The sequence below is a fragment of the Lissotriton vulgaris genome, chromosome 1_1 (assembly GCF_964263255.1).
Source record: "Lissotriton vulgaris chromosome 1_1, aLisVul1.2, whole genome shotgun sequence".
Classification (NCBI taxonomy): Eukaryota; Metazoa; Chordata; class Amphibia; order Caudata; family Salamandridae; genus Lissotriton; species Lissotriton vulgaris.
In genome coordinates this window covers 1,060,813,133-1,060,839,756 of record NC_141685.1, presented here as the reverse complement: position 1 = coordinate 1,060,839,756, position 26,624 = coordinate 1,060,813,133, and the positions used below count along the sequence as shown (strand labels likewise).

General features: G+C 46.4%; 1 protein-coding gene across 1 annotated transcript in view; it reads right to left on the bottom strand.

The window, feature by feature from the left end:
- Positions 1–19,636: 19,636 nt before the first annotated feature.
- The window catches only part of LOC147748545 (galectin-1-like), a 67,626-nt gene continuing 60,638 nt past the window's right edge, over positions 19,637–26,624 (bottom strand). The window contains exon 4 of the mRNA XM_086963006.1: positions 19,637–19,951. Coding sequence (XP_086819132.1) covers positions 19,808–19,951 — 144 coding nt within the window. The 3' untranslated portion in view covers positions 19,637–19,807. The remainder of the gene's footprint in view (positions 19,952–26,624) is intronic.

Genomic DNA, 26,624 nt, shown 5'->3' with positions numbered 1-26,624 from the left:
AGTGGCTACCGGCCAACACAAGAAGAGCCATCATGCAGGCCCTCATCACAAGCAGACTGGACTACGGAAAACCTATGCAGGAATCAAGGCATGCCTCATGAAGAAACTTCAGACAAAACAAGACTCATCCTTTACCTCCCCAGAAGTGGTCACCTCAAACCCAATCTCAAGAAATGACACTGGCTCCTGATTCAGAAGAGATGCAAGTTCAAGACACTGACCCACACCTACAGGGCCCTGCACAACAAAGGTCCTGCATACATCAAATAAGTGCCTGACTTTCACCAACCAGCCAGACACCTCTGATTCGCTTCCTCTCCTTTGCAGACACCCTTCAGATCCGCCAGGCCAACAATAGAGGACGCTTAACCTCTCCCTGCACCTTCTAGGAGGGCGCGGTCCTATACCTAATTAGGAACATTCAGTAACCTCCACACATTTTCTTTACTGCAAGCATCCAAAGCGGTTCAATCATACCTTGAAATAAAATAAAAATTGTCACTTTGATCCGATTATCTGTTTCTTTTGGGCTCTAAAGTGGCTGGACGAATTTTTATTGGCTCTCAAAGATGATTCAACCTCCAATAAGAGGATCCCACACTGTTGTGTTAAGCACTTTCAGCAAAAACGCACAAGCTGTGAACAGTCATGTACGCAGCCCTAAAGCAGCCTGGGCCCAATTTAGTGTCATTTCAGCCAAAAATGTTGAATTCCTTTCTGGTCTTATGCGGCAACCTATTTATTGGTAGATTATTTACAAATCAGCATCTCTTTTCCTTCTTCCTATGCAAAATGGCTCCTCTCAACAAGGAGTGCGACGTTTTTGCCCCTGCCCAGCACAAAGCACCCATGCAATTCGGCTTACAACTGGACTGCTTTTAGTGTTTAGTGCAGGAGTCCAAGAACATTGTAAAAACACCACAATAACTTGTGAAATCTTGTTAGAAAGAGAACTTTAAGCCATCTGTCCATATCACCTTGCTAATCAGGCAGCCATATTACAAAGTCCAAACACATAGGACATTTCAAAGTTGGTATACAAATTATTGAAATAAAATTCATTTTCCAAAAATGAATGACCAGCAATTTTGGACTGTACAATTGTTTGGTCCAAAATTTCCTCACACCGCCTTCAAAGGTGATCCTGTTTAGAAGAGGACTTATTGGTGCCTGGGTCTCCAGCAGGAAAACTAAAGTGCACAAGTGAAGGCCTGCAGGATCCATACCTCGGGAACAGTGGTTTAAGTGCCAGCTGAAGTGTGACCACAAGATGATGCAGGCAGCAGCCTGAAGGCGCTAATCAAGGCACTCAGTAAGTGTTGTATGCAGCCAATTAAGTAGTGGCATCATGCCAATCACAAAGGCAGCTGCAACCAGATGGAACACAGGAGAGGAGTAAAAAACACCCACAAGTGGTGCCGTCTCTGGACCCACCACCAAATTTTAGAGGGCGTGCAATTAACTCAACCTCCTCATCTTGCCCATGGCCTCTTTCCATAATGCCAAGGGACCACACACCCTGCCAAATCTGGAAACAAACTATCAATGGAAGTTAGCTTCCCAGCTGTCTAAAAGAAGGGAAACAAGGCCCTGGCAATTCATTTACTGACATTTTTTGGAACATGTAAATGTAAATTGATACATGTATAGCGGACTACTCACCCGCAAGGGTCTCAAGGCGCTTGTACGAATACCGCTGTGGAACCCATCCTGGCTTTCCCTGTGAGGCGTCCACTCCTGGGCACCCCCAAGGTGGAGGCCAGGTATCCTTAGTGTTGTAGGGGCCGTTGTGGAGATTAAGCAAGCTATTCCCCAAAGTTGCAGAGTGGGACTCCATGATTGGAATAGGCTCAGAGGCGAGAATTATCAGGTCCGTAGCATTTTTGAGCCCAAGACCCGCCGAAGTGGGGAATTGAACCCTGGTCCCGGGCCAGACCTCTGCAGCAGGCTCTGCCGCTCTAACCATTGAGCCACACTTCTCCACATGTTTTAGTCTAGCGCCCATTGTATATGTATTGGCAGTGTTATAGAGTGATGCCCTCATTTTGATTGCTCTTGCCTGCTTATCTCACACCGTGACGCTGCTGTTATTATGACCTATGGCGATTTCACATGCTCTTGCCCCCAAACCCCTGCAAAAATAAAGCATTAAAAAGCCGGTAGATATTGGCTATGAAAGCTATTGGCTTTGGCAAATGTGTTTTAACAACTATATACACCAGTGTAGTGGTGGAGTTAGGGGGGAGTGGGCTACAACGGTGTGGAGGAGTGGCATTTCATGGAGTATTGGCTTAGATTGGAGTGGTGTTAAGTCCAGTGGAGAGGCATAGCGGAGTTGCATAATGTGCATGGTGTGGTAGCGCAATACTATTACAAACACATTTTCAATTGAAGTGACCATTACATTTGCACCAAAATACTGTTTACTGCACACAAGCGATAATTTGTGCAAATGTTATCACCTAGTCGTGTATTGTTGTTTATCATATTTAAATATTCGCTTCCCACACTTCAGAATTACAATAAAGTGCTTTATTTGCACTAATTCTGATATATTCTAATCATTAGAGTTAATTTTTGGTCAGGTCCATGGGATGGGGTGGGGTGGGGTGGGGGGAGAAACACACTAACATCTTACATAGATATTCTGCAGGATTGTCACCAATTCTCACTTTGAAGTCAGAGAAAGAAAACTAAACACCAAGCTCCCTCAGAAGAGCTTTACATTTGACCTGTTTTTGAATGCACAGCAAATGGAACAAAAGAATAAGATTTATAGACCCATTTACAGAAATGGAGTTAGTGGAAGAATACAGTAAACAAGTTTGGGCAACAGGAGGGATGAATGCAAGCTGGACAGCTTAAAGCAATGAAGCCAGCAAATAGAAAACTAGAAAACGTGAGCGACAAACCCAATGGTAAGCAAAGGGTGGAATGCATTCCTGGGTCAGATTTCTGAATGTCCCCAAGAATTCTTCAGCAAACCAGGCAGCTGTGCTTTCTGGTAGGCTTCAACCTTAAAAGTAGTCCCACAACGTGATTTTTGTCCCCCAAGAAAGACCCCTTGTGGAGAAGGATATGCTGTGCGTTAGACAAGGGATTATATGATGTAATCAAGCGAGACAAATAATTATAACCACGTTCAATTAAATTGTGTGGAATTGAAGGACCAACATATGCACTAAGATAAAGCAACAAAAATAGGTAGTGGTGTTACCTGAAAGAGAACAACCGCACCTTCACCTACGTGTCAAATAAGTAGTGTTTTTTTTTATTTTTTTCTATTAAAGACCTTTATTCTTCATTAAGCATAGTATGCATTACATATCTCACAATCTCTCGTAAAAGCAGTCAAAGCAGCACTACTGATCGTCATAGCGTAAACATGTTGGACACAGCCATTTAGCCGGCATCCCGGGGGCCCGGCGGCGTTCAGCACAGCAGACGTGCAAAGTAATTAGTTCTTAGTCATAATGCATGAGTATATATGGCTCCGTATGTGCTTGTATTCTCGTGTCACCTGCAACATACACATGACTTGGCTGTGCTTGTGAGTCACACATCAGTGGTCGTATCTTCATATGCGTCTAAAACCTTAAGACTATAAAAAAGAAAATAAACTAGCTACCCCAACTATCCCTCGCCCTCCCCCGTGTGCCAGCAACCATGTTCCTAGTAATGTGCCCGTGATTATGCTACCGGCTAGTTCGTACCTCACTGCCGTCAAACACTACGTTGGGGTCCCTACCCCAAGATCTAGGCTGACTGGAAGTAACGTTACGCGCGCTAATATCAAGTACCCCCCCCCACCCAAGACACTACGTCTACCGCTCCTCCTGTCCTTCTGGAGATTCCGGGGGTCCAGTGCCCAGGCTTGGTCAGGGCCCTCCTCCTCACTCTGATGTATGTATGTCTGGTATAAACCCCAGAAGTTTTTGGGCCTGCTCCTGGGCGGGAGCAGCTCGCTATAATGTTCCGACTGCGTACAACAGTAAAGTAAGTCGCCCGCCCATCTCTTCTTTGTGGGAAGCGGGCCCCTCATCCAACACATGGCAACCACTCTTCTGGCTATCAGTAGTGCCATGTCTACGAGTCGTCGCTGGGATACCGGAAGTGGCTTAGAGTATCCCAGGAGTGCCAATTCCGGTCTAACAGTCAGCTCTGAGCCCAAAATCGTACTGAGTTCTGAGCAGGCCCGGACTGGTAAGTCCGGGCACCGGGCAATCCCCCGGTAGGCTGGAGGGGGTGGGGGCCGGTTTTGTGCCAGGGGGCCGGTTTTGTGCCAGGGGGCCGGTTTGGACCCTGGCATGTGACCAACCCGAGTCAGTTGAGTAGTGGCTACATCTGCTAAATAATTAATGCTATGCTGGCAGTATTCGATGTATAACTTAATAAATGCACCTGCTGCTGCTCAGGCAGATCCATGCAGCGCGCAGATGTCTCTACCGCCCTGGCCGGCCCCCGCGTCGGGTCGCGGCCGGCAGGCCAAGGTGTAGTTCACCCCTTAGAGTGGGGTCTGGAATCTCTGGATGTTGAGCATGCGCATTGCTAGGGGCCGGGCTCGCGCAAAATGCACGTGTGAGGTCAAGGAGTCAGGCATCTCGGGATCTCAGAGGCAGAGAGAGACGAGTCGATGACAGAGAAAAGGAGCGAGGCACCGCACACCATTTAATTATTTATCGGCCCCCTGTCTCAGGCGAGTCTAGTCAGGACCGTCCAGGCGTTTAAATTGCAATGCATGCTGTGTAATCGCTGATTCGTGGGGCAGGGCACTATCTGAGCGCGAGCGCGTCGCCGTTGCAACTGGGCCGGATTCGAAATTAAAAGCAAAAGGCCTTGTTAGGGCCCTGGTCGGGTCGGGACGGCCAGGGCAGAGCTGCTTCTTAATAACAACATGTGGTATCATAAGGCTGGGGATATCAAGGCAATGCAGGTACACGGCAAATTTATTGAATCATAAACCGCACCAATTGTGCAAGTACAGCCGTTCACGGCTAATAGACTCTCAAAGTTCAGTTCAAAACATCCAAACTTTGAGACTGAAGTTATATTTCACCAATTTGAATAGTCTTATTTTCTTTCCTCAATTAATCTGAGCCCAATTTTAACCGCACTTCTCATGTTCCCATCCAGCCTAGTTCTTCACAAATACCATATCGTGAAAGGCCAGCGGTACAGTCACATTGAAGTAAATGACTCTTTCGATGACTTCATCCTGTCTTTTCTTACCGCAAAACTGCAAGGTTTTATAAATTCTCTTTAATATACTGTTTTTCTACTTGTGTTAATCGACCTTTCTGGCGAATTTTAAACAAACCTTTAAGCCTCTCACTGTGCTCGCCTCTTCCTTCTTGGGCATCCAGATATTATAATAGGAGGATTTTATGCAGGAAAAAAACATCAAATTGATCACCATCTTGAGAAGTGCTGTCGCAGCCACCAGAACCCATGGCATCCAGTTGAAAACCTTTTTTGAGGTTCGAACTAGAGGGTATCCTCAAGATGAAGTTGAAAATTCCATGATAGCACAGAGACGGGGAAAAACTGGTATCGGCAAATGCGTAATCCTCTCTCATAATTTTGGGAGGAAATATATTAATTTTAATTTTTGCTGTTCAAATAGATCAAACGTGGCCCCAAGGTCATTGGAGCACTTTACACGAGTTTTAGACACTACTAATTATTTTCTTTAGGCACATGAAGTTGAAGTGCCCAGAATCTCGATGTTAAGTCGAGGCCAGGATTTGAAAATTGCTCCCTATAGTATGCAGCTCTGTCACTAGCCCACATCTACTACATTTATTCCAGGTTGTTTCCATGCTGTATATATAGCAGAAGCATTTTTACTCACTTTATTTAACCTAGGTGTTCCAAACAATGCATTTAAGTTTCAAGTTCCCCCATCACAAATTAGCTCATACCTGCAGGTATATTACAGACCGTGTTCACAGCAGGCACACACTCTTCTTTGACATCAGCGCAGTTCACAAATCATTTTAAACAGTCTAACTCATCTTCAAAAGAAACCTTTGGGATTAAACAGATTTTCCAGTGGGCTGTGGTGTTCCTTACGTAGTGTTCTCTGGGTACATCCCAAGACTGGCTCTGTATTTTTTCATTGGCATTGGTTGTGCCATGCCTCTCCTGGATTGGGTCCTTGCATCCTTTGTGACCTTTTTAGAAGGGTGTGCCATACAAGCATGTTGCAAGGGGTTGTGGGACATAGTTCAGACGTATTCATGTACTTTGTATATCCACGCATTAGAATCTAATGGTTGAGCTCTCCCTCTCACTTGTCTTCACTTCATGCTCACACATTTGTGCAGTGAAAATATGTCACATCTGTTGTCCTCATGCAGTGTCATACTCTACCCATATAAGCTTCATGACCGAAACTCACTCTTCCATCCATTACACTCCAATGAAGTAGTGTGCTGTACTGCCGCAGATGTTTTTCCGAGCCTCATGGCTGTATATGACTATATAGTAGTATAATTCAATACAGTAGTATACTATGGAGCAAATTAAACTGGGCATTTCTCTCAACATGGCATCAAATTGCACTTTGAGCTACTTTCCTGGGTGCTGTGATATGTCTATTTATTCTTTTTCTGCACTTCTACTAAAGCGGTGCCTTTTTAAAGACGCCATCTACCTTGGACTGTGGAAAGCATCCAAACAATATTGATATAGCCTTTCCAAAGGGGCTCAAGGCAGCTTTTGTGGACATGATTCTTCACCAAGACCCAGGGTCCTTGTTGCACGGAGTTTCCTTTGTTGGTGCTGTTACCAAATTCACCTGATGAGAAACAGATTTCTTCTCTAATTACACATTCCACTATACTAATTCACTACTAATGCTTTATGGGTTCCAGTGTAGGGTGCTATTAGCCAACAAATCGTTTCAACGCCCCATCACGGTTTTAAGCGCTTTATAAATGCAAACCTTTTTCCCTTTTCTACCCCTCCCCAATCCTTCTCACTCCAAATAACTGACTAATATCCACCACTCAAATTACTTTCATATTTCACCATACTAATTCACATCAAATCCTTTATGGGTTTCCGCAGTAGCGTGCTACTCGCCAAAAAAAACGCATTAACACCCCATCAGGGGTAAGAAGCGCTATATAAATACAAACCTTTTCTCCTCTTCTGTCCTTCTGCTATCTTTCCGAATCCAAATAACTGAGTAACATATCCACCACTTAAAATGTACTTGCATGTTTCACTATACTAATTCAACACTAATCCTCTACGGGTCCCGGAGTAGTGTGCTACTAGCCGAAAAAGCGCATTGACGCCTCGTCAGGGGTAATAAGCGCTATACAAATGTAATTACAATACAATACACACTGCCAGCAGACCAAACAACTCCACCACAGGCACCCTCTGCTCACTGAGAAGCACGAGTGAAGCCTGAGTGCAAAGCTCCGAAGCTACACCAGTGGCATGGGAGGTGGCTCTCTCTTGTGCTTGTAACTCAGAAACAAAAGCACATCTCTGCAGCCTTTCTAACAAAGCACATTACTTGTACACCCCTTGTGCTTTCCTTTGATTTAATGAGAGGGCATATGCACACCTCAAGCTCTGCTTGCAGGCTCACACGAGATTCAGTGTTGACTTGAAACCCACTCAAGGCTCTGTGTGATGATGTGAACGTCTTCAGAAAATAAGAAGGGAAAAAAAGGTCCTTTGTATTTTGGCATATAACAATTACAACAAATTAGATTAGGCCGACGCCTGTTTTTCACACGTTGTCCTTGCGTGTAATAGCTCATCCGCAGGAGCTGCATTAATTCATGGGTGAGAGAGCCATTTTTAATTTCTATTTCCTTGCACTTATTTAATGTGATCTGTGGGATAGTGAGGTGGCAGATTCACAAGAGCTGCCTGTTTGTCTCGGTATACCAGGTGATTTGTTTGATAGAGTGTGATAGGTAATCACTGCCTTAGAAGGTATTCATAACAAGGAATCTGATTACTTTGAGACGGCAAAAGCAACACCTTCCATTTTAATTTACTTTTAAGATTCCCACACCTATTCACCACAAAATAAAGAACAAAGTTTAAGAAACAATTTCAAAGAAGACAAAAAGACTCAAAAGATGTCTGATAGATATGCCTCAAGAAGCCTACAACCTTGAGAATAAATAACGGAATAGGTCCCAAAATACACATCCATTAAGTGTGTTCCCAAAATATTAAAACACACTTAAAATATGCCCTTTTATGTAATTCTTTAAAAAATGGATAAACCCCATAAATTCATGCTTTTCACACACATTTGTGTTTTGAAAGGAATGACTCATTTTTACTGGATGTCCAAAATGTAATCCAAAAAAAAAAATATTATATATATAATACTAGGAAAGAAAGGTGAATTGTAATTTTTCAACAATTACTTTATTCATGTTATCCTAAGGAACATGATGATGGAAGACATACAGGTCGGTTAGAAAAAAAATCTACCTGTTATGGAAACATGGCTGCAGCTCTTTGAGGTGGAAGTATGGCTTAGCTTGGAAAGGTTTGTAAGAAATCCTTGCTGAATTGATCAAAATTCAGAAAAATCAAGTGAAAATCAATAAATGACATCCTGGATAACGGGGTCAAGCTAAGACTTTGTACCCCAAGCCACAAATGCACAAAAAGAAAGTAAAAGACCATGAAATAGTGGACCGTTTGAAGATCCACAAAACCCTGTCATTTCAATGTAAATGTTGATAGAATTCTGAGAAGTACAGATGTTGTCTCGATATACTTTATAATAGTTTTCCTTTACCAAATTATAAACAGAGGAGGTTGTAGAATTATCTTTTTAAATGTCCCTGTAATTGCATTTCTATCCAGATAATTGCTCATAATCACTAATGCAATGATATGCATTTTGGAAACATCAAAGAGAGTATCAACACTGCCAACACCAAAACCCAAAGTGGAACATGGGATAAGCCCCACCCCCTTCATTTGAAGGGAAGCTTCATGTACTTTGATTTCATCTACTGTTTTCTTATGACGTTTTGTATTGTGGGGACGAGCATGTATATATACAAAATTTACAAGTAGGATTTCTGCATCATAATTTTCTGCTAAGCTCTATTCCAACAAAAAGGTTGTGAGGTTTATCATGAATGCATGGTTTTCATATGTACATTTAGCACAGTTTGTGATGATGAATAGGATTGCGGCACCACCGTTCACATTGAGTGGCTACATTACTTCTCTTATTCCACCCAACAAAGACAAAAGGACGGACTATGATACAGGTTGGATGTACACGCATGTTTGAAACATAGCTTTCAAAGATGAGTGGTGTTATAGAACATCACTTTATCTTGAGATGCACATTTTTTATTTATGTGCTGAACTTTAAAAAGGATAACATTATTTTAGTGGTTTATGGATTAATTCATATTATGAATGTATATTTGTGTGACTGTCACACCTCACAATGACGAAGGAACTATTGTCTTTTCTAATCACGCCTAATGATGATGAACTTCTGTGGTTTATCATGAAGTTATTCTTTCGTGTGTGGGACAGGCTCTTGTTTAATTCTGAATGAGCATTAGCAATCAAGCCCATTCATCAAACCTGTGTTCGCTGCACTATAACTTAAAATTAACTATTCATATTATACTTAAGCAATTAACTATATTGTTTATTTCTGTTTTATTAATGTATGAGGAAAGGCTATACTAGCAGCACACATTGTTAACTTAGATTAATTATTCTTTGCTTATGAAGTACTTGGTATTTGTGTTTTTTTGTTCCAAAGACTGCAATCCCTAGTGAGTCGCTTTTTCCCTTAGATTTAGGAGGTTTGCCTGTTTCTTAAAGAATTTTATTTTTAAGTGGATACTTAAAAACATGGTTTAACTGCTTTTCCATGTTCAGTTCTGCAATAAATTGTATGGTTCAACCTTAGGCCCATCATTATGGGCAAGTGATCTTCGTACTTCGTACAATGCTTTGAAAGTTGATACAATTGAATATGTAATGAAACATGTGCTGTAAAATGCATCCTTTTGGTCCAAAATTTTCTTGGGGGGGAAACCCCCAAAAACCCCCGTTTACTGCGCTCGCTCGCTACGCCCGGGAATGGGGCTGGTCTGAGAAAATTTGCCAGGGCTGCTTTCAGTTCCCAGTCTGGCCCTGGTTCTGAGAAGACCTCCGCCCAAAACTTCTGAACACCCGGACAGTACCACGCCATGTGGATAAAATCAGCAACCTGTGCATGGCACCTCTCGCACTCCGCCGTCTTCCTAAGCCCGTAACGGTGCAACCTCTCCGGGGTATAGTATACCCGTTGTAGAAACTTAAAGTGCACCAGCCTATGCCTTCCATTAAGGGAGAGTTTTCTTGTGCTGGTGCAGCATTATCTCCACATGTCGTCATCAATTTGCAGTTGCAGATCCCTTTGCCATTCCGACCTAGCTTTCGAATGCTGGAGCTGGTGATGTGTAACACCCAGTTTATTTAGGTTGGAGATTAGTTTGCGGGATGACGTGGAGTTAATTACATAAGTGAGTCTAGGAACCTCCGGAGGTTCCTCCATTTCAGGGCCCAACAACTCCTTTAACGCGCTCCGAACCCTATGAAACTGGAAACGCTGTAGAAGCATAGACTCCGGCTGCGTGGAGGAGAGTTGTTCCCAGGACTTGGGCACCCCTTCAACAAACAGGTCCTCCATTTTCGTGAGTCCCAGCGCACGCAGTGCCTCTGTTACTCCTTTTTCCCTTAGCGGGCCCAGCCAGAGCACCCAATCTATCTGCATCTGCGGCGAACACAGGAATCTACAGTCTCGCGCCCGGGTCAATGCGTGCCACGCATGATTGGTAGATTTGAGAGAGTCTAGTTGTCCAATAGCTCGGTCTACCGGGAGACAAACAGTGGCTGGAAGGGGAAGAGGCTCTGCAAACAAGCGCTCTAATGTCACATGCGGTATGCGCGGGTCCCCATGGATCCATGAGTGTAAATGGGCTGCCTGCGCAATGCGGTAGTATCTTTCCATGTCAGGCGCCCCCAGCCCCCCCATTTCACAAGGAAGCAGTAGAGTCTCCCACTTAAATCTAGGCTGTTTACCCCCCCATGCTAGCCTGAGAAGCACTTGCGTTAGCTGTTTGAAGAACGCCTTTGACAGAACCACCGGTATGTTGTTGAAGAGGAATAGGAACCTAGGCAGTATCACCATTTTCATGATGGCTATTCTGCCCACTAGGGACAGCGGGAGTTTACACCACGCGTCCACATCCTCGACCAGTTTTGTGTACGCCACGCCGTAGTTCTCCCTGACTAAGATGACCGGGTCAGTGTGAAGTTGTATGCCTAGGTATCTAACTGAGTCAGTGGTCCATTTCAGGGGGTATTCCATCTCAAAGGGTTGCGTTGCGGGCGTCAGTGGGAAAGCTATTGATTTATCCCAGTTCACTTTCAGCCCCGAGAGGGCACCGAACCGCACCACTTACCGCAATACAGCTGAAAGGTTTGTTTCCGGGTCGCGAACATAGAGGAGTGTATCATCGGCATATGTGGATATGCCGATTTTATATGTTGGAAAACTAATACCTTCCAAGCTGTGGTATTCCCTGATTGCACACGCTAACGGTTCCGCCACCAGTGCATACAGAAGGGGCGAAAGGGGACATCCCTGTCTGGTTCCTCTGCTGATATCAAATGCGTCCGTGACTCTATCCCCTATCTTCAGCCTCGCTGTGGGTCGGTAGTACAAGGCTCCCAACATCTGCAAGAACGGCTCTCCCAACCCCAACTTCCTCAGGACTCTGAGCATGAAAGGCCACTCCACAGAGTCAAAGGCCTTTTCCATGTCCAGAAAAATTGTTAAGGCAGTGTTTTCCTGACGCACGTGCTGCATTGTCCCCAGCACAGTGCGGATATTATATGTCAGGTTCCTATTGGGAACGAAACCGGCCTGCTCAGGCGCCACCAGGTCAGGTACCAGGAGCGCCAACCGTGTGGCCAGCACTTTAGCAAAAATTTTAGTGTCCACATTTATCAGGGAAAGTGGCCTGTAGGAGCTGCATGACTCGGGGGGGGTTTCCCAGGCTTTAAAACGGTAATTAGAAGGGCTTCCCTCATGGAGTGGGGCATACTACCCTCCTCGCATATGTCGTCAAATAGGGTGATCAGGTGTGGGACCAGCTTGTCTTTAAACGACTTATAAAAGCCTACCGTCAAACCGTCCGCTCCCGGGGCACTACCAGATCGCATGCTCGCCATAGCCTCCAAAATCTCATCCTCCTGTATGGGAGACATCAAGAATTCCCTGTCTGAGTCTGGCAAGAATGGCATGGCAATATGCTCGAGGTAGTCGTCAATCTCTTCCTCGACCCGCAGTGATCTGGATTTATACAGCTCAGCATAGTACCGCCTAAACGTTTGGAGGATCTCCTCCCCGTCAGAAATAACCTCACCATCTGGCGTGAGTAATTCATCCACCACCAGGGGCCTCCTGGTACTACGTATCATTCTAGCCAGTAGCGCACCCGGCCTTTCCCCTTCCCCGTAAGTTCGCGCTGTAGCTTATTTGGCCATGTGTTGTATTTCCCTGTCTGCCAGGTCATGGTATTCAGTCAGTAGGAGTTTAATTTGAGACTCAGCATTAGTATCGGAGCCATTCTGTAGGCGCCTCTCCAAATCAGACAGTCGGGATTCAAGCTGTTTCAAGTCATGTCTTATAAATTTAAGCACACTCGAGTGTTTGGACATTGCCATACCCCTGATGTAGGCCTTAAAAGCTTCCCACACAGTTTGGAAACTGTCAACGGACCCCAGGTTTGTTTAAAAAAACATGTCTATATCTTCCACCTGTTCTCCCCGAAACACATCGTCCAGGAGTGAGTAGGGGGGGACCCTCCAGGTGAAGGGGGGAATTGTTTTCTTTGGGATCACTAGGTGGAGCTGTACCGGGGAGTGATCGGAGAGGGTGCGGGGCAGCACTACACAACTCCCAATACTATCTAGTAGAGCCTGAGACACTAGCCAGTAATCTATTCTAGTATGGATATTATGGAATGCAGAGTAGTGAGTGAAACCACCTTTCGTGGGGTGTTTACTTCTCCATACGTCCACCAGGTCCAATTTAAGCAGCTCCGCCTTCATGTGCAAAGCCGAGGCCACTGGCCTCCGGGTGGGTCCCGCCGACCTGTCCAGGTCAGGGTCAAATACAAAGTTGAAATCACCTCCCTAGAGCATTCTGGAGTGAACGTGTGTTCTGCATTGTGCCACCAGCTTTGTGTAAAATTCAGGACTATCATAATTCGGCCCGTAAACATTGACCACTACCAAATCGTGTCCCCTGCCCACACATCTAGTTATAACTAACCGCCCCTCCGGGTCTGACACCAGTGGTACCAATTTTAGCTGTGAGGTAGGGTTAACCCAAGTGAGTACACCTCTGGAGTGTGTCATGAACCCCGCCGCCGAACTGTGCCCCCCAAGCCCCCTGGCCAGCAGCATCCTGCTAGTGAGTGGAAGGTGGGTCCCCTGAAGGAGAGCGAGGTCAACATGATGTCTGTGCAAGTAACTGAGTACCTTCCGAAGTTTACGGTAATCATTGAGCCCTCTCACGTTCCATGTCAACATTTTCAATTCCTGTAAATTGCGTGAAGCATTCCCATCATCAGCATTAGTCATCCCAACAGTGATAGCAATAGGGTGCAGACAGCTGTACTACTATGCCGTACATTCTCCTTATACTCGAAATCGGGCAACATGTTGCTTGGCTTTATCTTCAATATCCCACGATCAAGATAGCGGTTACAATCCCCAACATAGCCCCCCCCCCCGCCCACAGCCGACCTCCCCCAACCTGGCCTGGCAGTACCCATTTCCTCCCATCAACATCCAACTTATGGTGCCATTCCGCACAGTTCCCAACATTCTACCCCCAAGAACAATTAGAGCTAGAAGCGCTAGGGCAGAGGTCGCCATAAGTGGCACCAAACAGTGCATCAGAGTTAACTAGTGCAAACGTGGCTCCCGCCACCAACACCCTAGGCAGAGTTCAACAACGGGAGGATTATTCAAGGTCCAAAAGAACATGGTGTTCAGCAGCTCCAGAGCGCCCTTCCTCCCGGCACATCCACAGCACACCCCAACCCAACAAAAGGTCTATAACATTGCACGAGAGTGCAACCAACAATACAGAGTCATGAGCTGTGTCTCGAGTTCCACACAGCCAAGCCCAAAAAAATATATACAGTGGAATGTTCTCACCCAATCGCATGGCGCAGTCCAATCTCAGCTCTCAGCAATCACACGGCAGCTATGCAACTTGTCCCCAAGATGCTATCTCGAGGCAGCGGTGTCACCGTCTCGACACCACTCTGAGTCTAGTGCGGTCATCCGCGCCCCAAGACCAGGAGCGCACGTCGGGCTATTCTTGTTCGTCCAGACGACTGCTGTCTTCGTGCTCTTCAGTCCGTCTACTTGGGCTGTTCCTCTGCTCCCTGGACCACTCCTTCAGTGACTTTTGTAGCTCTTTTGGGTTTGTGAAAAAGTGCGAGTGACCACGTCTGTTGACCCATAGTTTCGCAGGGTATAGCATTGCGTAGTCTAGGCCTAGTTCTCGCAACTGTTTTTTATACGTAGCGAAGTGCCGCCTTTCCTCCTGCACCTTCGCCGTGAAGTCAGGATACAGGGAAATTTCCATGCCCTCGTACTGGAGCTTCCCCTTGTTTCTGGCCACTCGTAGGGCTGTGTCTCGGTCCCTGTAGTTGAGGAGTTTGGCAATTATTGGCCTCGGGGTAGGTCCCGGCCGCGGCCCCAGCGTGCTGTGTGCTCTCTCAACTATAAACATCGGAGAGAAGACGTCGTCACCCAGCAGGGAGACCAACAGTTTCTCCACAAAAAGCTCCATCTTGCCTGTTTGTGTCGTCTCTGCGACCCCCGTAATGCGAATGTTGGAGCGCCTCGATCGGGCTTTCAAGTCCTCCGACTTGTCCTGGATTACCTGTAGGAGTCTGGAGAACTGCTTGCGGTCCTTGTCCCACTCGGTCTGCGCCTCCTCCACCTCCGTGAGGCGCCTCTCCGACATGTCGAGGCGTTCCGCATGTTTATCCACCCGTTCCGACATGCGGTCCATGCGGTAAGTGAGTGCGTCTATCTTCGTGCCGATGGATGACATACTTTCTTGCAGTCCTTTCTCCATGGATAGAAGCATTTCTTTAATGTCAGCATACATTGTGTTGTCTGCGCCCTTGTTTCGAGGTGAAGGGTCCGGTGCCGGCTCTTCCGGGGCCTTCGCTCTACGCTGTTCAAACGCCAGTTTGGTCTGGGTTCTATCATTCTTGCCCATAGTGCGCAGGGAAGTCCGGGGGCGTCCCGCTCCCGTATGTAGTCTCCGATGTGTAGGCAGAGGCTATAGGCAGCCTTGTTATCCCAATTCCGCGCTCACCTACAGTTCCCGTGTTGCTGTGCCCCCCATAACTTGCAGACGCCAGTCTCAGGAGTTGTCGCTGCGTAGGCCTCACCTCCAGTGAGCGTTACATCCACGCCCCATCAGGCGATAGCGCAGGTCTACAGCCGGTGGCAGTCGAGTGCAGTTGCAGAAACTCAGTCCTGGGCCAGGGGCTCCAACACTGTCCCAAAATCACTCCAATGTATGGCGTCAGCAGCCCTGCAATCCGTGCCGGCAATATGTAGAGGTGTGCAGCTCCGCTCACATCAGGGTCCCCAATCTGGCGCACAATTCCCGATATCGCAGTGCAATCCCCCAGGTCGTCTTTTCTGACTCTCCGCCGCAAGTCGCTTGGGTGGAGGTGGGACACTCATATTCGCGGTTCCGCCCGATCAGGGCCAGCAGCAGGTGTCGTTGCGGGGGGGCCCGCACAAGTATCCAGCCGCTACCTTGCCCCCAGCACCCCCTGCACCCCAGTGTCTGCCGCACCACAGACAGGCTGCCCAGCAATTGTCCAAGGGAGGGGATTTAGTCCCAGGGGTCGTCCCAGGGGGGAGGGGGGGGGGGGGGGGGGAGGTCAGACGCCCAGCACAGCAGCAGCAAATGCAGCTCAGCCCACCTCTAATGAGCCTGGCGGGCCGTCAATGGCCAGTAGTCGCGCCGGGGATCCAAGTGCAATGCGCGGGAAACAGTCTCCGTGTCCGTTTTTCAGGAGGCTTCGTGAACTCCAAAGTGGGGCGACGCAGTGTACTCCCCCCTCAAAAGGGGGGTGGCGCAGGATGTCCTAGAGCGCCTCACCTCACTGAAAGCCGGGTGCGTCTCTCCGCCGGACCGTTGCGGGGGTCACCGGTCCTCAGCACCCGAAGCGGCCGCACGTACAGGCACGCACGGCGGCCGAGATTCCAGGCAAGTCCGCTGCTTCAGGCCCAGTCAGCGGTCAACGTCGCGCTGCCAAAACTCAGCGGGTTTTCGTCCAAATGCGCCGGCGACTTCACCGATCGCTGCACTGATGCCCACGGGGCAGATCCCCACCTCGAAAGTCCGTTGGCGTCCGTTGTAAGAGGATAATTTTTCAGGATATTGCGGGTGTTAGCGCGGAGCTCAGCACACACGCGTCCTACATCGACGCAGGCAAGCTCCGCCCCCCCAAAAAAGTAGTGTTGTGGGACACACAATCAATACAAGATGTTAATAATCTCATTGGAGTGCCAGGGAGACCACTGTCACACACTACCCAGAGTGACTATAGCAAATCTCAAGGATTTACAAATACAAAATTACAAAGAAGGGGTCAATTCAGCACTATCCTGTGTGTTATGTTACAGCCAAATAACAGAAGAAACAGCCAACACGTGTTTCGTCAGTACACAGTTTGTACCATGACTTTCTCAAGGCTGAAAGGTTGAATGGAGCACACTGGAAATAGCTATGTTGTAAGTGATGATACACGCGAAGAAGTATACAGCGTTCCAGACCCGAGCAAAAATATTTTGTCCAGGAAGTGTCAATCACAGAAGCCCTCTAGGGGCTCGAAAATCACTTATAGAAAAACGTGACCAAGGGATATTCAAGGTATGTCTGGTATGTATATCCCCAGACCCAAACATCCACAAGGTCTAGCGCAGTGAGTCAAAGAAAATTATCGAATGACATAATCAAGGCTCGGGAAATAGAGAAATAGGTCACTCCGGTACTCTAGTAAGTAAGAAATAGTTATCAAAGAAGTCATACATCGTAAATCATGTTGATGCACCCAGTCCGTACTCCAGAGTTGTAGCATCCAGTCCGCTTAATAAGTCATGGTACAAACTGTGTACTGACGAAACATGTGTCGGCTGTTTCTTCTGTTATTTGGCTGTAACTTCTGAGATCTATGAATGAATGGAACGACATACACAAAAGGACTTTGACTTGATTTTCCTGTCTTGAGATTAACTCTGTTATTGAAATGTGCAATGTTATGATTACTTTGATCATGGAATTGTAATGACTAATAGGTTATGTTTTTGACATAACACACAGGATAGTGCTGAATTGACTCCTTCTTTGTAACTAAGATAAAGCAAGTTATACTACCCAATGCAACACACTGATCGTATTTCTACATAATTCGTTTTTCATGTAAACACTGGGCGAAGGTTTCACCTCATTAGTACCACTTTAGCATCCAAATATAGTAATAACCAACAAAAAGATGGCCAGGCAACCTTGGCATAAGGCCACACTGCTTGACACTGCTCACCACGAACATTAACCTTTGATCTGTTTACCCTAGAACAGATTTGTTTTGGTTAAAATCAGCAGATCTTGGATTATGCGGCAAATACCTAATTATGGATAAAACTGCAGCTGCAGAACCACAATTCCACTGACTCCAATTATAATGAAGGCTCCGAATGTTATGGTATTTGACATACCGGTCTGTATTTATCAATATTTGTTTTCGCTCATTTTGTCTAACTATCCATATTCAATTTGTGTTAAGGGTAAAATGGAAGCTAAAATGAGTGCAGTTCACATTCACCCAATAAGTGGAGATTCACGTTTGAAAACTCCGATTAACCATTTACATACAATGTAATCATCTAAATACGCCTGCATTGTAAAGCAGCTTAACCAGCTGAACATCTGCAGTTAATTCTTGTTAGGACAACTGTACATATAATCCCTCTCCCCCTCCCCCCTCACACACACAGCACTACAGGCCTGTCTCCCATGATTGGCATAAGTGAAAGTCAACCAAAATACTATCCATTTCCATGTTTCAAATGGACGATTTTTAGTCTGTATTTCAGTAGAAAACAGTAAAAATAGAAAACGGGAGAGCCCAAGTTATCACTTAGTCCCCATCCAGTTTCTCTCTAGTGTGCGATACCCTCCTCAGAAAGAGCATCGAATCAGACCTTGTCACTGGGGCAGACACAGACGCATAAGCAGCAGACTATGGCTTGGAAGGTGCCAAGTGTGCTCCATGGAACATAAGGAGTTAACAGAATATGGCGCTGGCCCAATATCACGACGAGAAAGCGTGCAGACATGTCTCCCCCTTATCCCTCCGCATGTCTTTACTCGCCACAAAGAACTCACTGAATTCACCTTGGTCCAGCACAGACCCGTGGAGTGAGTAAGGTGTTCTCCTGGCCTTAGACATCCGTTACTGTAAATCAGTCAGGTGGGGGCAGACTGCTGGTCCATGCAGATTCCTGGAGGAGAGACATGCCTTTGGGACTTTTAACAGCAGTCAGGCTTCAGCAATAAGAGTTTGCACCCATGAGGCCTGCCTTTGAGAGGGTCTCTGGTCCCATCCCGTTTAGCTCCTTTATAGAATTGTGGGAGTTTGTTTGCTTGGTTCATCCCCACACACCAGTAGACACCAAGCTTCTGGATGGCGCTATGAATGGGTTTTCATGCTGATTGTCCAAAACACATCGCAACCCTTCTAGACACCTCCACTAAGATGCATTTTGTACAGTGGAAAAAATAAGTCAATCACTTATTTTTCCATTGTCGTGCAGGTTTGCAGGACTTTGCTGTCGTCACAGCCCGCAAGGGGAGGTGTGGTAGGCACTGAACTGCGCATGACTTTTGGCAGGCCGTCTTGGGCCAGCCAAACCCCCAATGCGCACTTTGCGTGTTCCCCAGCAGGCTGTAATACACAGCCTTGTGAGGAACATGCACAGGCTCCCACTGCCTGTCAGAGCACCGAACCATGGCGCTCAGACCAACCACAATCCTGCATTGCAGCGTTGTCATTGGCTTATTGTAGCCTTGGGTGTGCTTCCTGCTTCAAGTAGAAACAGAAGAGGAGGATGGGAGGCGGCAGTCCAGCAGTAAGGTAAGTGATTATTTTTTACCACACCGCCCATATCCCCCCCCTTGCAAATGAGTGGCAGCAGCCAATGCCTCCATAACACTCCCCAGCCTGGATTTGGAGGAGCCCCAGGGCAGAATAAAAGCCACCACTTTACGTCCTGTCCGTCCCCATCCTTAGACTACCCCCAACGAGAAGCACCATGAGAAGCCATTATGACAGCATTACAAAGACATGCGTTGCAGCTCAGATACAAAGCAGATGTGCTGGCCCTTTCCAGAAGACAGCATCCTACGCACAGAAAATTAATAAATAATTAGACATTTCCTGTAACTATCTGGGCTGTAGATAATTTGCGATTAAATCACTGTAAAAGAGGAGAGCTAATGAAGAACTAGCAGTCAGAGAAAATAATAATTTATTCAAAGTAGATGGCAGAAAACACAGGTCAGAATGATAAAGGGTGAAGCGGGTTCCTTGGTTTCTGTGGTCCTCTGCTGGCGAAGAGACTGGATACGCACACTGAGGTTACTCGGTTGGCAAGAATGGTCCATCTGTAGGGCGTGGCTGCTCTACTCCATCTTTATAGATTTCACCTGGAAGCCGTCCACATACATGTAGGGAGCCTCCTCGAACCCCAGTCGGTTGGGGAAATGTATCAGGTGGATGCCAGAGATCTTGATGGTCACATCGTCCTCGTCTAAGTGCATGCAGATCTACAAGGGGGACGAAAGGAGATGGCATCAGGAAAACATTCCTGACAGGAGCAACATGGCAATAAACCCCCTGACAAGACACTATCACACCCCCCTACCCCCAAGTACCATCTCAGCGGCGCCCTCACCCACCGTCCAAGGTTTGTACCTCCCAAATGCCTCCTATGCAAATGTTCTTCTCCACACCCACATTCCAAAGTCTGGTAGCCCTGGGTGCATCCAACTCATCCTTAGGGTAATCACCACCCATCCAGGTCAGTATGAACATTGAGAGGTCCACCAGTTGTAGTAACCTACTGCATTCTGGGTGCTGTAGTCTTGTTTTGCTTCCACTGAACTAATATAAACCAAAATCTAAAAACATGATTTCTAGGTGAAAGATTGAAGCCTGGAGACTATCAGTAATGGCCACGAGGTGGGCGCTCTACTGAATGTTCTACTCACCCCATCCATACTCCAAAGTTTGAAACTACCAAACATCCTGCTACACACTCCTTCCCTATGCCCTACCAAGACTAGGCTATATAGCCATAAGGTCCATCTTACTCACTCTCCTGTCCCACCCACCTAGTGTTGATAGCCCCCAGGCACCAAGACACGATCCTGCCCCCACCCTACTATCAGGTCTTGGTGTCTGCTCAACACTCAGGACGAGCTGCAGAGGTCATGAACTCTGCTAAACTGCCTCGGTTAAAGGTCGCAACCCCCCCTCCCCCCTTCCAGGGGACAACTCAAAGGATCCAAGACAGATATGATGAAGGTTTAAGAAATCCCTCAAGGGAAGGCATAGAGTTTTCAAATTAAGTTTCTTCTCCCCTTGTGAGCGAGCAAGTCCCCTCATGTCAAAGTCATTGACACCTTTGCATCGTACTACAAGGACCATTATGGTGCCTGGAAGTCATTTGTCACCTGCCATATGTACACCAATTGGGCAGGTCAAGCCCTCTTTTTAAGTCGATGTTCCCCTTCCGAAACCCAAAGGGTACCAAAGGGCCTCACGTGCTTAGGGATAAGACTCAAATACTGGCCTGGAGGACAGTAGAAGATAAATTTTGGAAAAGGTGATGGACAGAGTTTCTGAATGATGCAGAATACTCCTACCCAGTCAAGAGATCAGGGCTTGATCCATCACCGTTTTTTAGCTCACTGCACCATCCCAGCTCAGAACCTGGCTACATGCAAATTAGTCTGTTCCTGTCCCAGTGCATGATGGGAACAGGGCAAACCAAACTACCAAGCCAATTCTTATACTGGGAAGGAGACAAGCTTCCGGGGACCGGTTTCTGGCATTTTAGCCGTCGTCGGCCCGGCTTGCTTGAATCCTGATGGTGCAATGAGCAAGGGACTCACGTCTGAGTATACCCTCCCACACTTAGTGTGGATAAAATCAATTTTGGAAAAGGTGATGGACAGAGTTTCTGAATGATGCAGAATACTCCTACCCAGTCAAGAGGTCAGGGCTTGATCCATCACCGTTTTTAGCTCACTGCACCATCTCAGCTCAGAACCTGGCTACATGCAAATTAGTCTGTTCCTGTCCCAGTGCAGGATGGGAACAGGGCAAACCAAACTACCAAGCCAATTCTTATACTGGGAAGGAGACAAGCTTCCGGGGACCGGTTTCTGGCATTTCAGCCGTCGTCGGCCCGGCTTGCTTGAATCCTGATGGTGCAATGAGCAAGGGACTCACGTCTGAGTATACCCTCCCACACTTAGTGTGGATAAAATCAATTTTGGAAAAGGTGATGGACAGAGTTTCTGAATGATGCAGAATACTCCTACCCAGTCAAGAGATCAGGGCTTGATCCATCACCGTTTTTTAGCTCACTGCACCATCCCAGCTCAGAACCTGGCTACATGCAAATTAGTCTGTTCCTGTCCCAGTGCATGATGGGAACAGGGCAAACCAAACTACCAAGCCAATTCTTATACTGGGAAGGAGACGAGCTTCCGGGGACCGGTTTCTGGCATTTCAGCTTTTGTCGGCCCGGCTTGCTTGAATCCTGATGGTGCAATGAGCAAGGGACTCACGTCTGAGTATACCCTCCCACATTTAGTGTGGATAAAATCGACAGTAGAAGATAACCTGAATCTAAAAATAATTTTGCAAATTGATTCAGTCTTAGCATATCTACACACCGTGGCATACAAGCTGTCAAAATGACAATTTCATTTAGCAATAGTTCCATTTTTGAAGTGCCACCATTACAAATGCACAGTGGGGGTTGATGCAGACAGACTCAAATCTTAAGATTGAAACCATGTCAGTGCGCGCACAACTGGGGGCAATAAGACTCACCCATATGAAATGTATTTCACAAATCATTTACACCAAATCATATACCTCCCACCATGTTAGAATGACCCCCCTGCATGGGTGCATCTAGAGATACCTGTTCTCCCCTGCCCAAATGAAGTCTCGCCTCTACACATGCAACATAAATCACCTATGTTGTTTTCTGCAATGCGGGTGGCCATATTTAATGCATGGAACTTGCTCTATAGACTCCAAACACACCCATGACTACAAAGCAGGCATCGAGCTCGCACAGTTTTGATGTACGGATTGGAGGGAATGAGGTGGTTTGTTACGTAGAGTGGATGAGGAATGGAACCTGGACCAGTGCTTAATTTGAGCTGGAAGTATGCCGTACTTGTGCTCGGCACTAGATTCTAAACACTAGAATTTGGCGGTCCATCACATGGTTTGTACTATTTTAAGAAGAGCACAACAGTGCTTAATAATTCAACATACTTTTTAAAGTAAATAGTGCTCATCACCCATGCCATCCTTACAGCTTTGGGAGCCTGGAATAGTATGAATTGTCATTGTAGCAGTGTGAGGACTAGTAGGTGTGTAGGTACTGTCATTGGTGGACTGCCAGGGATAATGGGTGGTGCAAGCTGCAGGGCCCTCCTGATGAGGCCCTTTGCAATTATGTTCTTACAAATTAAGCACTAGTCTGACACCCAGACTAACTACCCAAGACCTTAAACCTGCAAACTGAATTAGGGCTAGGAAGTCAGTTATTGGCAACAGACTGCTACCACAGCTTGAAAAGCAGACAAACAGCAGGCCAGGCCTCACAGCCAGATTATCCCATATTCAAATGTCTAACAAGAGGCGAGAGAGGTCCACTGTCAAGCATCCGTGTAGTGTACCCATCTCAGAGCAGTTTTCCAGTACCGCAGAATGTGCGCAAACCGTCCTAAATACAGAACACCCACCAGAATGGATGGACAGGATTCAGGGGTAAAATGACACAGTGGCCCGAGAATGAAACTTCAATTACTGTACTTTAAAGGTCTTAAGTGACTGGTATTTGTCCCTGCCAACATTAATCTACCCACGCCCATTTGTTGGACCACTAGAAATGCAGAAATGAGGGCTGTAATCTAGTCTATGGGACTGCTCTAATGTACTACCATTTTGACTAAGGGTATAAGAAAAAAAAGTTTCCATTACTTCCCCACTCCCATTTTTTTTAAATCACTGTTTCTATTACTCCCCCCCCCACCCCCCAATCAGCATATCGCAAGATTCATCGGGTACGACTGATGGTTTATCCAGGCAAGGCTAGTTGCCACTTCCTGGACCACAGCTAAACTGCACATTGTGCATGACTGGTTCGGTCCTACTGTTCTTCCACTAGATCAATGGTGCGCTGAGTTTTATAGGATAGCCTGTCAAGAAGTTAATGATCAGATGGAAGTATTGAGTCTTTTCCGGCTGCTCACAGGGGTTCAATGACCTAGAACCCAGAGGGCAACACGTTTGAGATAGATACCCCCGTCCCCCAAACACAAAGTGAGTGGCTTCAGAATCTATCCATCTATAAGTGCCCTAGCTTAGACGGACACCTGACATCACCCTGATATACCAGGGATTATCCCTGAGAGATCAAGGCGAGGCCTTCAATCCCAGGAAAACTGGCATGCAGTCAGTTGCTAGTACCAGCCGTTTGATTCTCTCTGGCCTGTGTCACAATCTCCTTTTGCACTTACCCCCCCCCCCCCGCCCCCCCCACACCCACTCCCCTAACCTACCTCAGTGTGAGGATCTGTACACCCCCTTCGATTGAGAGGCCTTAATTTCACTGGTACCAACCGGACTGCCCCACCCGCTGATCTTCATCAGCGGCACCACCATCCTGCCACCCCCATGCTACCTCCCTACCAACCAAAATACTTCCTATATATCCGATTCACGTCCGAGGTGGCACTCCACCCTGCCATTTTTAACTCTGCCCTTCATGATAGACTCGTAGGCAATAAATACTGCTTTGCTCATATGGATGGATTCTGAAACACCAATAAAGGACTACTTCAAAAAATGTAAAAGCCACATTGGAGTGGAGACCGCAGGGCAGTGGTGGGCATGGCCGACCTTGGAGGTCAAATCTACTTTTCTAACAGCTCTTGAATATTTGTAGAAAGAGCTACTTTTCCTAAAATTATCCAGGAGGCTTATTTACTATTCCAACTCCAGTTCTGAAATTTTTTGGGTAGTTAAAAACCTCTTCATATTAAAAGAAAGGGTTAGGTAGTCTTTTTACATTGCTCAAGGTGCTGGCCTGTGTGTGCCGCCTAGGGAGTGGCGGGGACCACACGAGTACGAGTACACATACACCTGTCTACTTCGACTCAAGACTACAGGAGTAGAGAGACCGAGTGTTCATGAAATAGAGTTCCATAGTAACCTGCACTTACACAAAGTCCACAGTGTGGAGGGTGGACATCCAGCCACCTCCAATGCCTTCCAATTCATAGTAGTTAAATAGGACCAGGGTCCGTGAAGCATTCTTTTGGGCTTTGAACGTGGTGGAGTGTGAAAACAAAAATGATTTCTGAAGTGTACATCATGCAAACTTGGGCCAGAGGCATTAGAGCACCAGTTACATTACACAAGGTGAGGTGTTTTTTTTTTGAAGAGGCAATGTATTGATTAATATTTAATTTAAAAAAAACCAGATGTTGAGCCAATGCCCGGATCGAACCCACTTTCACAGTTCCAAAGTTGGGAGCTCTAACCCTTCGGCCCCATCTCCTCCCCAGATTGTAAAAGCTACACATTTAATACACCCAGTGATGCTGCAGAGAGTGTGATTCGACAAATAAGGTCAAGTCCACTATGCTATGCCCAAAATACAATAATCTGCGGCACACGTTTCTGTTTCCGATTTGAAGGTCAATGAATTTTACTCAAATAAGGCCGGCTGTGCTGTTTTTATAGTTCTTAAACTATCCTTCTGTACTCTTTTTCCTTGTACGTTTTCTGATGGGGGTTTTAAAACATGAATGAGTTTGACTATGATAACCTGTATGATCATGTTAATGGTATCTTATGTCTTTTATGGTTTTATCTGTAAAATAGAATAAAGAAATTTGGACTTGGAGAAGGTGATTCGACAAATAATGTCAAGTCTTGCGTAGAAGTTTTTAGGTCTGGGGAACAGGGTTACTGATAGGCACTGCGCATGCTCAGCTGCTTCCTTTCTATGCATTTTCCACGTAGGTGGTTGGGGTGGAAAAGAACTGGCCAGATAGCTAACCTAGAGGTGAACCAGGACCCCTGCAGACCACTGCCACTACTCTGCCAACGTTCTATCAAGTTGAGCAACCACCGACATGCGGTTTCACATAAAAACAAAGAAAAATGGTTAAAGCTGTTAATGTTTACCTGCTCCATATCAATGATGGAAAAGCAGATCCATAAACCAGGAAACCTCACCACCGATAGTACTTCCTATCGCCCCATCTTTTTGCCCAATGCAGAGGCAAAAATACTGGCCAAAATGTTAGCTCTCCAATTTACCCCCCACCTTACCAAACGTGTTCACCCGGACCAATCGGGATTCATGCCTGGAAGAAATACCGCCCTAAATCTAGCGTACTGAGCTGCAAACTCACCACACAGGAGGAGACTACCATATAGTCTCTTGATGCAAGGATGCCCTTCAGCTCTGTCGAATGGCTGTTCCTCTTCGCGGGGTTCGGGCTCTTCAACTGGGGTTCGGGACAAAATTTTGCTTGTGGGTTCGACTATTATACACCAACCCAGTCATGCATGTAGTAGCTAACGGCCATATCTCACATGAATTTTCCCTGAGACGTGGAACGCAACAGGGTTGTCCTCTGTCGCCACTCCTCTTTGCCTTAATTCTAGAGCCACTGGCAACCTGGATAAGAGAAGACCCAATTATCCGCGGACTTCGATGGACAGAAGGATGGAAAGACCGCATATCCCTCTAAGCGAACGACATCTTGGTATACGTAGCATCCCCCAAACGCTCCCTTCATAGATTATTACACATATGCAAATTATACTGGACATTTTCCGGGTACATCGTCAACTGGGAAAAGTCAGAACTATACATCTTACATGACCACTGACAGTATTACCGAAGGACTGTACAGTTAAAGTAGTAACAGATAGCTTTAAATATTTAGGGATTCCCATCACGTCTAACCCAGATGACTTTATGGCAAGAAACCTCCAAGAGCCACTCTAAAGATTGCTAAGAGAGTAGAGACGCCAAACATAGGAGGTCACTGCCGCTCACCGTACTGGGTAAGGCGGCCCTTTTTAAAATGATGGCACTTCACAGGTTTCTATATGCATTACATAATACTCCCTTTCCTGTTCCTGCAGCCTATTTCAAAGCCATAGAAT